General features: G+C 39.5%; 1 protein-coding gene across 2 annotated transcripts in view; it reads right to left on the bottom strand.

The window, feature by feature from the left end:
• The window catches only part of acsl3a (acyl-CoA synthetase long chain family member 3a), a 63,583-nt gene that overhangs the window by 34,558 nt on the left and 14,220 nt on the right, over positions 1-14,805 (bottom strand). Inside the window, exons 2-3 of one of the 2 annotated variants that reach the window (XM_078410833.1) lie at positions 13,383-13,808; positions 7,272-7,325 (exon numbers count right to left, since the gene is read on the bottom strand). In XM_078410833.1, the coding sequence (XP_078266959.1) occupies positions 7,272-7,325; positions 13,383-13,721 (393 nt within the window). In that variant the 5' untranslated portion in view covers positions 13,722-13,808. The remainder of the gene's footprint in view (positions 1-7,271; positions 7,326-13,382; positions 13,809-14,805) is intronic. The other variant, XM_078410834.1, reaches the window with a different exon arrangement.

Raw genomic sequence — 14,805 nt, 5'->3', positions numbered from 1 at the left:
GAACACTGCAGTGGTTATGCAGCCAATTGCACGGTAAAGCAGCAGGATGGAGACTCCTTTTCATTGAGCAATAACATGACTTTAGTTATCGATACTAGAGCTAAACCAGAATTTACAATGATTAGTATAATCAGTGCATGGTCCTGCCCAGCCCATCGAACCTCTTCATCTGGGGCAAAGCGGAAGCTCCGGATTGTCCGCAATGCTCAGGCAAGGGGATGTTGGAACACATCCTGAGCTGCTGCCCAAAGGCTCTTGGGCAGGGCTGGTACACCCGACGTCACGACCAGGTCCTGAAACCATTGCAGAAGCCATCAGCATGGGAATTGGCAGCAGCAGACGAGCACGCCCCACCACCCAGATGTTCACCATTGTGTCGGCTAGAGTGCAGCTGCCAAGAGTCCGTTGGGAATCCTGGCGACTGCGTAGGACTGGCAACTTCCTGTAGACCTGGTGAAACAGCTGAAGTTCCCACGGCACATCCCCACGACCATCCTGAGGCTCCAGACATCCTCCTGGTCTCAGAGGCGACCAAAAACATCGTCTTGTTGAAACTGACAGTGCCGCACGAGGACCGCCTGGAGGAGGCCCACGAGAGAAAGACGACCAAATACGAAGAGCTGGTCATAGACTGCCGTAAGCAGGGGTGGAAGGCAAGGCGCATGCCAATCGAATCGCTCTACAAAGCCTTGAGTGCACTGGGCATCACCGGAATGGAGAGAAGAGTCATCAAGAACACCACAGAGGCAGTGGAGAAAGCCTCGAGATGGCTCTGGATCACGAGAGGAGGTCCATAGGGAGGAGCGAATGCCACCTGAACACAAGTCGTGGTCTGATCAACCATGGCTGGGTCGCCCGGGCGAGGGTGTCCGATGTTGAAAGACCCGAAACACCCAATGACCCCAGGTTACATCACTGATGATGTGTTCAGGAGCATCAAAAGATGTATTTTATCAATAAGCAGACTGACAACGTTGTAATTAGCTCACAAGCATTTGTATCTCACTAACACAATTAATTCTGTTATTGTTCTTTGTGTAGTGGGACTATATAATTTTTGTAAAGGGAGTTTGTTGTTTAACCTTGTAGGTACCAAAGAGAGAAATTCACACCTAATGTAATCAAACCTGTACTCTCCCTCCAACAAATGTTGAAAATACACAAATAAACAACAATGCTCACTATGTTCAGTGTCCCTACACTACAATAGAAAAGTCATTGTCAGCCTGGTCTTGTTAACCGGGTGAACAACTTTCTTTTCTCACTGAAATGATCCTGTAAATTCCTTACAGATTCAGTCATAATGCAAACATACAACTTGCACTTTCTTACTGGTACATTCTACTAGCCTGTTCTGGCTAACATTTACCTCTGCCTGCTGGGAAATGTGAGTTTGTCAATTTGAAATGACAATGACAGGATTTAGAATCACAGATGATACATGAGAAAACATACTGGTGTTACTCTGATGCTGGCAAGCATTAACAGGATGTTTACAAAACATCTACAACTGACGACTACATATTCAATGAATGGATATTTCATTGCAAAGCAAAATGCAGTGTGTGTGACAATTGCGTTGTTACACAGCAGGAAGCCATGTAGACAACCGATAGGACTACATTCTTGAGATAATCGGCCCAAAATGTGAATTTTCTGATTGAGAATGAGAGCCAAAGATGCATTTCACTGAAGGATCCAGATCAAAGAAAATACGAGAAAATTTCTAATTCCAGTAACTTAGTCCAAAGCCCTTTTGGATTTTCAAAAGGGCTTTAGACTAAGTTACTGGAATTAGAAAGACCATTGTCACTTCAAATATGAATTGCTTAATTTGGAGGATTCAAAAATTATGGTTGTGCCGAGAAGCAGAGGGAAAAATACCAGGGTAGAATTTCTCACTGAAAAACATAAGTTTGCACTTGCACAATAGAAATGCAAAAGGGCATAAGATGAATGAACAGTTACACTGAATCATTTGCCTGCCAAATTGAATGCAAAAATCTTGACTTTGATACCCACCAGAATGAAAAACCTATTTCCACAGGGTCCCCCCAATACAATGATCATGTCCCCAGGACCACATCAACAGTGGACCTGGTCTGATACACTTGGGGACCAGAGACCAAAGGACATGTCAAGGCTCACCCCATTTTCTGGGCAAGAGTGCAGATTCTTTGGAAAGGTAGAATCCATGTACCATTACCATTCAAAAGTGTAGACAGAGCATTCAAGATGGTATATAGAATTACGATTCTATGTATTGGGAACAAACAGAAGCACTGTGCAACCTTGCAAAAAGGATACCTTCTCACAATTACCCATCTGTCCTGTTGACCATTTCCTACCAACTCAGTGGAAAAATTTAGTTTCAACTTTGGCTTCTCTCAGCTGAAGCTCCATAAAACCAGAATGGAATCAATTCATCATCCATTCTAAAGTACTGCCCAAGAACAAGTCAACAAGCACTGAAAAATACTGGATTCTGGCATAAAAATGTTTAGTTATATACTGATCCAATGGCTCACTTGCTTGGAACAACAACACTGCCATCCAGTGGCAGGAAGGTTTAAGCGCTCAGCTACAAACGAATTCAACTCAAAAATACACATACTTGAAAATGTAATGCAATATTCAATCTCCATGTAAAAATAGAGGACACACCATTAAAAGGTGTTATTTGGCTCCACTTAGCCTTTTATTTTGCTTTGTTGCACAAAACAATGAAATTAAGTTATCAATGATTTTAACAGAAGAGCATGTACCCGACAAAACACAATGAAAGAAATACAGAAATATTTTGCTTCCTGCACTTCTTCCACCGAGTTAGGTTAGGCACTCATTGTCCTCACTTTCACTCCATCAGTAGCAACATTCAAATTATTTGCATAACTTTCAGCATCTTCATTCCGTTCAGACATACCTTCCTTTTTCACCATTCCAAAACCATCATTCCCTCCGACTTCAACCAGGCTAGCTCCGAGTACGATCAATACATCAACAGCAGAGGACCCAACACACTCAAGCACTGCTATACAATCATCAGGAACACATGCTGCTCTATCCCGCATCCACATTTTAGGAAATCTGACCACCCAGCTGTGCTTCTTCCTGCCTATAAACAGAGACTGAAGAACGTAGCACCGCCGAATAGGATAATATTGTGCTGGTTAAAGGAAGGGTTACGGGACTGCTTTGAGTCGGTGGACTGGGCCACGTTCAAGGATATGTCAGCAGACCCGAATGGATATGCCAGTCATCACTTCATAAAGAAACACCTGGACGAGTGCATACCTACAAAAACACTTCAGTGTTCCCCAACCAGACTTGGACAAACCAAGAGACTTGTAATCTGCTGAGGGCTAGAGCTGCAGATCTGTGCCATTCAAGACTGGTGATCTAGTATCATCCAAAAGGTCCAGAGTTCCTGAAGGCCACAAAGAGCATTAAGAACCAGTGAAGATCTAAGCTGGAGCCCTGGACAGACAACTAAAAGCTGTGAGAGGGCTTTCACACCATCACCTCACACAAAGTGAAACTGGGCAGCTTATGTGACATCGGTCCGGATTCCAGCGTGTTCATTCTGAGTGGCTGCCAATCCCCTCCGTCACCCACGAGCTGCTCGGCGCGCAAACAGTCATCTCTCTCCTCGCCGGCCACCTTTGTGTCCCGGGGGCAATGTTTACAAAAAGAACAGTGCTGGAGTAACTCAGCAGGTCAGGCAGCATCTCTGGTGAACATGGCTTTTGCTTACAGGCTTTTGCTCTCCAGCCCAATGTCTCCAGTGACTCCACCCGACGAGTTTTCGGGCGATATCACTTCTGAGGAGCCTCCAAGTGACTCTGCCGGTTTCGGCTGGTGGGCAAAGCCCTGTGCGCATTTGGCCATCCCGCAGAGCCTCCGGTTCGGTTCTTGGTTCTGCAGCGGGAGTCTTCTTCCGCGCAGCTCGACGGGAAGGCTTGATAGTGCAATGTAATTGCGAAGGGAGTTCCAAGCTGTAGACAACACTGAGAATGAAATCAATTTCTTTCCGAGGCAGGTGGTGATATTTCAATGCAGCTGCTACTCTTCTTGCCAACAGAACCAATTGGGTTTGAAAGTTGCTGTATGTTTAGTTGTGCAAGTAAACGTCTGGCATTTTGTTGGTGGCAGATTGCAGCCATGATGTGCCAGTGATGGAGCAAACAAATGTTTAGGATAATGGATGGATTGCCAAATAATCAAATGATTTTGCTCTTCATGGTGTCAATCTGCTTCAGTGCTGTGGTAGCATGACCTGCCATGATTACAGGAAATTATAGCAGCAGTTGGCCCCTCAATCTAATCTGCCATTGAATAAGTATGGCTGATCTCACCTTGACCTTAACTTTCAATGGAAATTTCAAAGAATCTCAACCAGGGGAGAATTTCACCCTCATCATAAAAAAAAGCCCTTCTGACACATTTCATCCATGTCAAAAGTCACTTGCACTTCAGCATTTACTCATATTATGCTTATATCCATCTACATCTTTCCTGTCCAATTAACGGTCTAGAAGCCTTTTAAACATTTGGATTGGATTTGCCTCCACGACGTCCTCTAATGATGGTCACGGATATCTAACAACCATTTGTGTGGAAAGTCCTACCCCTCAGATCTCCCCTCTCATTAAGCCCATGCACTCTAGTTCCAGACTCCCCAGCCCTGGGAACAAATATTCTATCGATCTTGTACCCTTCCTTATTTTCATAATCCTCTATAAACATTTTCCCTCGGCCTCCTTTGCTCCAGAGAATAAACTCAACCAATCTTATCAGTGCAAAATATGAAATCCTAAATAGTTGCATGCATTAAGTTGTTTGAAGTGCATCTTCCATTTTTCAATAAAGCTCCAATGCGATCAAAATCTCCAGTCGATTTGCCGAACATTTAAGCTTGGTCTGTCAAAGCCTGCTGGATTACCCCGGTTGCCAACCATTTTAACCCTCCTTCCTGTATTGATCTTTCTTGTCCTGGGACTCCTCCATCATCAGACTGAGGCCACACACAAACTGGAGGAACAGCACTTCATTTTCTGCTTGGGAAACTTACAACCCAACAGTATGAGCACTGATTTCTCCAATTTTAGGTAAACCTTGAACCCCCTCTTTCCCCTTCTCTTCATTTTGCCTCACCTGGATGCACATACATTTCTCCATTATCCCCCTCCATCCCCTTCCACATATATTCCCTCTAGCTTCACATTTCACCTATCCTCATCTCACACTTTGTCTTTTCATTTCAGGCCTTTCTCCAATCATCTGCTAACTTTGTCAGCCATCTGCCAAACAACCCCCCCCCCCCAACCTGTATTCACCCATCACTTGCCAAACTTTGTTTCACCCCCACCATTCTTGCAGCTTTGTCCCCCCACCCCGTTATAATCAGGCTGAAGGGGCCCTAATCTGAAACATCACCTATTCATGTTCACCAGTGATGCTGCCTGACCTGCTGAGTTACTCCAGCACTGTTCTTTTTGTAAACCAGCATCTGCAGTTCCTGTCTCTCCAAAATCTGACTTGTTTTATGCAAATTGAAATATCAGCATGTTATAATGTTTGTTGCAAAATGTTTTGCCTGCTTATTTATCCAATTTAAAGACTGGATTTCACTCCACAGAAATCAGCAATTAATTACCACTACATTAATTCAGTCCAAATCCTGTCTACAACAGGCAAAAAACAAAATGGCATTAGAACTAGTTTATCACACTATAAATAATTTCTGGCAGTCTGAACTATCAATGTAGTGTACTAGAAAATGAATTGGCGGTTATGCCATCAGATCATCATACGATGAGCTAGAGTTAATAGAGCCATTGGAAGGAAACAGGACCTCTGGCAAAAAAACAAAATGCATACAATTCAGCACCAATGTGCACATTAGTCAAAAATAGACAAAAGGCAGCAATAAAGTTATTACTTCATATTTAACTGGAAAGTAGAAGTTAAAAGTAGGAGTATTTTTGAAATAGTACAGAGAAATTGAACATTTCACCCCAGTGAAAATTATGCTTCTAATAATACAATGTCATTTTTGTTCTGAGTGCAAGGATCCTTTATTCCAAGCTCAGTCAGCACAGTACTCTCATTAACCAGGAACTTAAAAGGGTTTTGTATATATGATTTAAATATCTGCAAAGACTAAGCCCAGAGCGTGGTCTCATTTTTGAGATTAGTTCTCAATTTTTGAGTGAGAGTATTGTTCATGTTTGGGGAAAGTTATGTTACCAAAAAGAGATTATCAAAAGCATTTCATACACTTTAGTGTTAGTAGCTTTAAGCTACTGAAAACAGATTAGCAAATAGATCAAGCCAAAAATACAGAGCCACTTTCCAGCTAGTACTAAGAGGGACTACTTTCCAGCTAGTGCCAAGAGCACATGCTACACACAAAAAAAACAAAAGCAAGTTATCATTTATATCATCCATTATTATTGGACAGATAACTCACTGCAAACACTTTTCTGACAAAATTTCCCATTGAGGCATTGTACAATGGGATATAACTCATGCGTCATACCAGCTAACATCTTCCTTTTTTTGCTCCCATAACTAAATTGTGAATAGAGATTTGTAAATATTGATTTTAATATTTTATTTCAGAAAAGAAATATACTTAACAAGTCCTCACTGGCAGTATTAGGAATCTGCCATGTTACACAGCAAGTTGTAGAAACAATTTCTATAACCTTCTCTGTAACATGACAGATCGTTAAAACATAACCATCAGCAAAAAATCATATATTTAGGATATTTCTCTCTACTAATAATTCTTGTTAAGTTCCTATTTTAAACTGCAGCTACTTAAACTCTATTGGACTTAACTCATTTATGACATTCATACCTATAATAGTTTACCACAATGGTGATTAGGACTCATTGATTTTAAAAAAATACAAAAATGCATAATATTCACTAACATTTCATTTATTGCTCTGAATCAAATAAGAGTGAAGATGTTACCTGCACGGCACAGAGCACTGATAAATTACAGGCCTTTATACATCTTGAGTGCCAATGGCCGACCTAACAAGTTGCAGTTTACCAACAGTTAAATTAATTGAGAGCAACAGTTCAAACAGCATACCTCAGGCAAAAAGTGAAACACACCTAACTAAATGCAGTAGGTGCTTATTCATGAATTCCTCATACTACATTTACACCTATTGCTTTACAGATTAAATGAATTTGATGCTTAATCGAATTTCAATAATACCTAGAATATTCTAATAGGCTGTGATAGAACTTACTTTCTCTGTCACTATGACCTTGTCTTCTTCCTGCGCTGTCTCATCTGAAGAATTCTATAATGTGAAGGGTCAGAAAACAGTAGTAAAAGGAGTAACCGTCCAGCAGGACAGGAAACCTATGTTTTTACCCTTTTCCACTTTGTTTCCCCCAATGCATTTTTCTTGCTGAAAAATATCTAACTCACACACTTTTGAACTAGTTACACTATATATATATATATATATATACTTCATTAAAAACAAAGCTGTTACTGTATTGCACAGAAATATCACATGGGAGAATATCAGAACTTCAACTACTTCAAGACAACCTGTAAAATACAAAATTTTCAGATGCTTCAGGAGCAATGGTATAACCCAAAGTTGTATGAAAATACACGTTGAAAACCAAATTTATCGACCCATATATATTTATATTATATCAATGTTGAGGTAGAGTACCAGACAATGCACGTTTGTGTTCAATCTTTTTAGTTGGAAGTCTTTTGTCGAGATTAACTTAAACTATGATCCATGAATAGTAAACAGAGAACCAAAAATGTTGGGCTCCTAAACGTAGTAGCGCATCAAGTCAGTCACAAATTGCGAGAAAATGCTTATGACGTGACTGTACACTTTGTAAAATAGTTGCACCAAATACTTTCCTAGACTTTCTGAAACAAGGCAGATCGAAAATGTGTTGGTCTAGCTCAGACCTTTAGATCAAGATGAAGTACATATTATTGCCATGTCTTTTATTTTTGATCAACATTTAGTGTTTCATCTCCAAACAAGTCAACGTCAATTTTGTGTGATTGTTATAGTTGGCATGACAGCAAAAAAAGGACTCGGGCTCGGGTTAGGTACTGATGGATTGTATTTTTAATTTTATATCGAACAGACCTGTGGGCAGACCTTCCTTCATGGTCTTAATTCAGTGAGGAAGATTGAGGCTAATGCTAGAAAATAGGTAAATAAATTACTTCTACCAAAATGACACTCTCATTTTTAAAAATATTTTAAAATATAAACATTTTCAGAACTAATTAAATGTAATTAAAGTGGAACCATTTGGATTAACAATTATTTTGTGTTCATGAAATAGTATTAGATTGTTCCACTTTGGCTAAAGTGACAACAACAAAAAATCTAATCAACTCTTTGTGATAAAGCAAAATCAAATTATCATAATTTAACAACAAAATTTTTCTCTTCGTTAAGGACCCTGTTCCATAAGTCCTCCCATGTATTGTGAAGCACAATAGTCTAGCAAAAATCACCCCCACAATATGTGTTTATTCAGCAAAGTTTGAATTTATTTACGATCTAATTGGACATGAAAAATTCTCTAACATCTGGTAGGGATTCATCTCAATTTGATAGTTCTTCAATACCACATGAGTATTGAAAGACACCTAAATTGTGGAGAGAATGCAATGAAAACAGTTCACTGGACTATCTGTGCTCACTACATGACTGACTTGAAATGCATTTAAGTTCATAATATCACATGCAATGCTATAACCACCAAAATTTTAAAGGGAAAGCAGGAATATCTAATGCAAATTTCGAAATGTAAGATTTGGGACCGGGCAAAAGTAACCAATCTTGCTTTTCATTTATTTGCAGATCATGAACATTTCAATAATAGTTTAGGAAGGAGTACTGTGGGAACATAGAGAAATATAAATCCTGAATGAACTGCGAATTGACCCATCAAACTCAAAATCTTGAGCCGTCAATAAAAGTTTAATGTCATTTACGATTAAATATCTGCCAAGCTAGTTCCTCAATGATTTTTTTAATTCTGTGACATGCCCCTAGATGAGGAAAATATTGTAACATATTTAAAATTCAAGATTTTCAAAAAAATTATATCAAAATAGAAAACAATGGTCCTTCTCTAGTACTTTCCCCAAAATTATATTCATATGGATTGGTCTGGGTTGTTATTTTTTTGCAATTTGTTAAGTTAGCTAGAGTACCATTTTGATGTTGCAATTGACCTAACTACCTTTTTGAATGGGACAAAAAAAAGCTCATATGAACTGAATAGCTGAACTGAAATATTTCTAGCTGAACAGTTCACTTAAAACTCTCTTCTCTTCAGGTTTATACAAATACTCTTTGAATGTAATTTTTTTTTAATTGGTTACAATTAGAGAGGTACTAATTTCAGTTGCTTTAGCAATGAGATAAATAGCCATTCTCTGTAGTGTTAAAATATCCCAGTTTCTTTCACCAAAGTTAATAAATAGGAATGCACATCATATAGCAAAACAGGTATTTTGACATTATTGAATGACAAAACATTCCCAGAAGTGCAGTGACAAATTCATGGGTCCCAGCTATGCCTGCCTTTTTATTGGATACCTCAAGACCTTGGAACAGATCTTTTTTTAAATATACACTGGCACCATTCTCAAACTCTTTCTCTGCTGCAACAACAACTGCATCGGGGCTGCCTCTTGCACCCATGTAGAATGCATTGACTTCAAATTTACCAGTAACTTCCACCCTGCCCTCAAATTCACACAGACCACCTTGGACACCTCTTTTCTCTTTCTCAATCTGTCTCCATCACAAGGGACAGACTATTGACTGACATCTACGATAAACCCACTGACTCCCTCAGTTACTTGGACTTGACTCCCTCTCACCCTGCCTCTTGCAAAGAAGCTTTTCCCTACTCTTTGTCTCATCTGCTCCCAAGATGAGGCTTTCCACTCTACGACATCAGATGTGTTCTTAAGTAAATTTAGTTTTCCCCTTGCGGTCATACAGATTCCTCACTTGTGTCTCCTCTGCGTCCCATAGTTCTGCGCTCACTCCCCAATACCCCTGACGGAACAAGGCTACACAGCATGCCACACACCACTTTGCAAACCTGGTTGGGAATAGTTTCAGTATGAGGAACAGAAAAATAATTTAGATGGATTTGCAGGACAGACAGACAAACGAGAAGAGATAATATTTAAGAGGAATGATTGTAGATGGGTTACACACGCAAATTGCACAAGAGTACATTACTTAAGCAGTTTTAAAAGCAGGCAGGACAGCTCCTGCGCATGCAGAATGATTTGTATTAATAGTACGCATGGAGCGAATGCCAGAGATAGGGACATTTTCAGGTTCATGTCAAGATAGAAAATAGCATATTTTATGGGTCATGAGTAAGGGAGCTCTAGAAGAGCGCTGCAGAAACCCAAAACGTTAATTCAGGCCTTGGGCACAGATGAGGGCAATTGAAACAAATGCATGGCTTTCTGAACAAAAAGAATGGGAGCGCTGGTCGGTAAAGGCAGAAGGGTGGCAGAAAGGAAGATTGCACTTGAGCAAGTGAGAAGTTGAGAATGAAGGGCTCAGAAAATGAAAGGCTTTGCCCTGGAGAAAAGGATTGAGTGCTTCAGCAGGTGAAGAGGATCTAAGATAAGAGTTCAACTTTACAAATCGACTTTACAAAATGCTTCCATGAGAAAATGTAGAAGAATAAAAGAATTTGTCAGCATAAGACAAAAAGGAAGCATAAAAGTCAAAGTGATTGATAATGATGCAAAAAAATGTGTAGAAAGATAAAAAGATGAAGGCCAAAGGTTCTGCTGGAAATGGCAAAATTGATAAACGGTGTAAGTTAACACCACACACAGAGAAGATGGTGGAATATATGGCTTGGCTTGAGATTTTAGTGAAAAAAAGCAAACCATTTCAGTGAATAACTGGGTCTCAATGCAATTTTCTACAGTAAGGCAAATACCAAGTTTGACAGTGAATGAGAATTCTAATAAGCAATGGAGAAAACAGTAGTGATTATTAGTTGCTAGCAGATTCCAGCAATTCAATGTGGGACTGAATGAATTAGCTAGCGAGGCGTTTGGAGAGAATTGTTGGCAACATTAGGAATACATAGCAAAAGAGATGGTTGCTGCAATGAGTACCTGAATGGTTTCTTCAGAGCTAGTGCTAAGAGACAAAGAAATATGTGGGGTTATCTTTGAAAGATTTGAGAAAGAATGCAGAGGATAATGATGGTTAGGGGATAAAGATCGAAATAGATCAAGCTAGAAGACAAATTGGTTCAGTATCTAGACAGCTCTGTATCACAAAGAAAAGCAGACACAAAACAAATTCTCAAAGTAGACCAAGAGCTAAAATACCAGAGATTTTTTTTGCTCAAGTATAGAATCTCATTTGAAGAGATTGGAAGAGCCATATCTGGTCACAAGACCATCCCCACAATCAAGATGCTTGCGTCAAATTCATATTATTGTACACAGAATGGGTTTTCATATTGTTGTGCACCGACCGAATGGGTTAATGTAATAAGTGGTACAATTATCTAATTAACTAACTTCTAGCCCAAGGTGCAAGATGCTTTAAGTAATTCACAAAGCAAGGTCCACCAATTGAAGTAGATTAAGTGAAATATTGATCTATATTTTCAGCATGTGAAGATATGATCTTTGTCTTACTCCAAGGTATTTATTCACAAAATGCTGGAGTAACTCAGCAGGTCAGGCAGCATCTCAGGAGAGAAGGAATGGGTGATGTTTCGGGTCGCGACCCTTCTTCAGACTGATGTCAGGGGGGCGGGACAAAGGAAGGATATAGGTGGAGACAGGAAGATAGAGGGAGATCTAGGAAGGGGGAGGGGAAGAGAGGGACAGAGGGACAATCTAAAGTTGGAGAAGTCGATGTTCATACCACTGGGCGGCAAGCTGCCCAGGCGAAATATGAGGTGCTGTTCCTCCAATTTCCAGTGAGCCTCACTATGGCATTGGAGGAGGCCCATGACAGAAAGGTCAGACTGGGAATGGGAGGGGGAGTTGAAGTGCTCGGCCACCGGGAGATCAGATTGGCGAACGCGGACCGAGCGCAGGTGTTGAGCGAAGCGATCGCCGAGCCTGCGTTTGGTTTCGCCGATGTAAATAAGTTGACATCTGGAGCAGCGGATGCAATAGATGAGGTTGGAGGAGGTGCAGGTGAACCTCTGTCTCACCTGGAAAGACTGTTTGGGTCCTTGGATGGATTTGAGGGGGGAGGTAAAGGGACAGATGTTGTCTTACTCCAAATCGTTATTAGTTCCTAGCTGAAATAATGTTCGACCCTTTCTCGGAGTTCCTATAATTTCAATGAGGAAGGCAGACCAGAACATACTGGCTTGATGCCAAAGTTAATGGTTCTCAAACAGGCTAAAGGTCAACAGTTTTAGCCACAATGCATTTAGCAAATTAGTTAAATGACTTGATTATTGCACCTTTTCACTCATCCGATAACCACATTAGAGTGGTTAATTAGTTGTGCACAGGATTCAAAGCCATAAATGACCTTTTTTTTCTTACTTTCCATAGGATGTGGCCATCATTAAAGAGTCCAGCATTTCCAGCTCCACCCCAATCGCCTGGGAATTAGGAATCAGTTAACAGACAGCCACATTAGCAAGTCAGGAAACCCAGGGGATAAGGATGATAAATTGTTCCCCAAATATATTAATGAACCAGATAGGTTTTTTAACAATATGAAAATTTCAGTTACTGTTATGTAGATTATTTTTAATTCCAGATGTGTGATGTAAATATCCTCACTGGCATGGTGGAACATGAAATTGCAAGTTTTGTTAAGTGGTCTACTGTGGACAGATGATCAAAGTTTTTATTCACTGCTCTACCAGTTATCTATAGGATTTATTATTTAACAGAATTTGTTTTTTTAATTATACTAAATGAGGTTACTTTTTAAACCAGCGGACTTGAATGGCTGCATTCAAAAGAAATTGAGCAGGTATGTTAAAGAAAATAAATATTTTTGTGTGCAAGAAATAGTAGAACAACATAATCTTTGCATTAGCAGGTTATGCTTAAAATCAAATTGCCTTATCCTCACAAAATTTAGGCTACTAATATGCAGCGAGCAGAACCCAAAACTAAAAATGTCAAGAAATCCAGAAATCAAAGAAAACTTAACCAATTTTATCCATTGGAGCAGTAAGATCTTAACTGGTCAGGTAATTAATATCACTGATCAAATAAGAATTAGACACAAGTGTGCAAATCACCTTAAACAAAAACAAACACTCGGGATAACAATACAAGATAGTAAAACAAAAGCTCAAGTGTAAGAAAATGCATCCATTACCTTCTTGAAGATTTTTCCACTTGGCTGAATTTCATCTTCCTCACTAAGAATTTCACGAGTTCCTAAACAATTCCTATGCTTATAGCTTTCAGTAGCAAATTGAAAAATTTTATCCAGGGTATCAGTACCACCGTACAAACTTGCTAACAGATTATCTAAACTTTCCACACATCTATAAGGGCCAGCAGGGTGATTATTAATTGATTTTGCTCTTATTCTGGATTTTCGTTGCGAACCTCCGAAGAGCTGTAATGGCAGAATAAATAAAAGATTGCATGCCATAATCATGAATTGCAAAATAAAACAAAATACGGGATTGACACCATTCTTCAATTTCATTTTGCTTGGAGGCCTCGATTGTTGTTATCAGAAAACCAAAATACTTCCAAGATTGAGGCCAGCGGTCCAATTTCTGCAGTTTTATTTCTGAAAGTAGAAAATGAACAACATTAGATATGATATACCACAAACTTGTTTTAATCCAAGACACTTACTGAAACTATGTTTTTATGTTCCCTAAAGAGAACATATTGATTGCTGAAGAGATCATACATGCTAATAATTTCCATTTAATTAGCCTCTATAATATCTCACTTGAGTGTGGTAAACAAAATAAAGTCCCACAAAACTTGAGCAAAGCAAGAATTAGTCAAAGAAATCAGTTTTATGAAGCATCTTAAAATACAAAGCAAAGCTGGAAAGGATGATTATGGAGAAAATCTCGAACAAAGGGTCTAAATGCCCAAAGGTACAATCCCGAAGAGATCTTCAAATGAATACGTTCATAAATATCCAAACGATGTTAAAAACTGAAACAAACTCTTAACACATGGAGTATCTAATATTGGGAGCATTTGTAATCAAGACCTAATGCACTTCCTTAGAAGGTTTAGGAAGTTTGGTAAGTCCCCTACAACTCTCACCAACTTTTACATACGCACCATAGAAAACATATTTATCAAGATGCATCACAGCTTGATTTGGCAACAGCTCCATCAAACCACAAGAAATGGCAGCGCATTGTGGACGCAGCACAGACCATCACACAAACCAACCTCCCTTCTATTGACTCCATTTATACCTCACACTGACTCGACAAGGCCAGCAGTATAATCAAGGACGAGTTGCACCCCAGTCACTCCCTCTTCTCCCCTCTCCCAGCCGGCAAAAGGTATAGAAGCGTGAAAACGCACAACACCATATCAAGGGAGTTTCTAATAAACTAAACTAAAACATAAAAAGAATGAGTGATTGGGGGTTTTGTACTGGTTAAGACAAATATAACAAAAGTTATTTGAACGACGTTAAATGGAGGATGCCAGCTAGAAGAGCCTTGCAGTGGAGTGTGGAGGTTTAAACAAAGCTGTTAATGGGCTGTAGCATAATTAAACATACAGAAATTAAAATTTAATTCCTTCTTAAA

This window comes from Rhinoraja longicauda, chromosome 13 (genome assembly GCF_053455715.1).
Source record: "Rhinoraja longicauda isolate Sanriku21f chromosome 13, sRhiLon1.1, whole genome shotgun sequence".
NCBI classification, from domain to species: domain Eukaryota; kingdom Metazoa; phylum Chordata; class Chondrichthyes; order Rajiformes; family Arhynchobatidae; genus Rhinoraja; species Rhinoraja longicauda.
The sequence above is the reverse complement of the archived record's forward strand: the minus strand, read 5'-3'. Positions and strand labels throughout refer to the sequence as shown.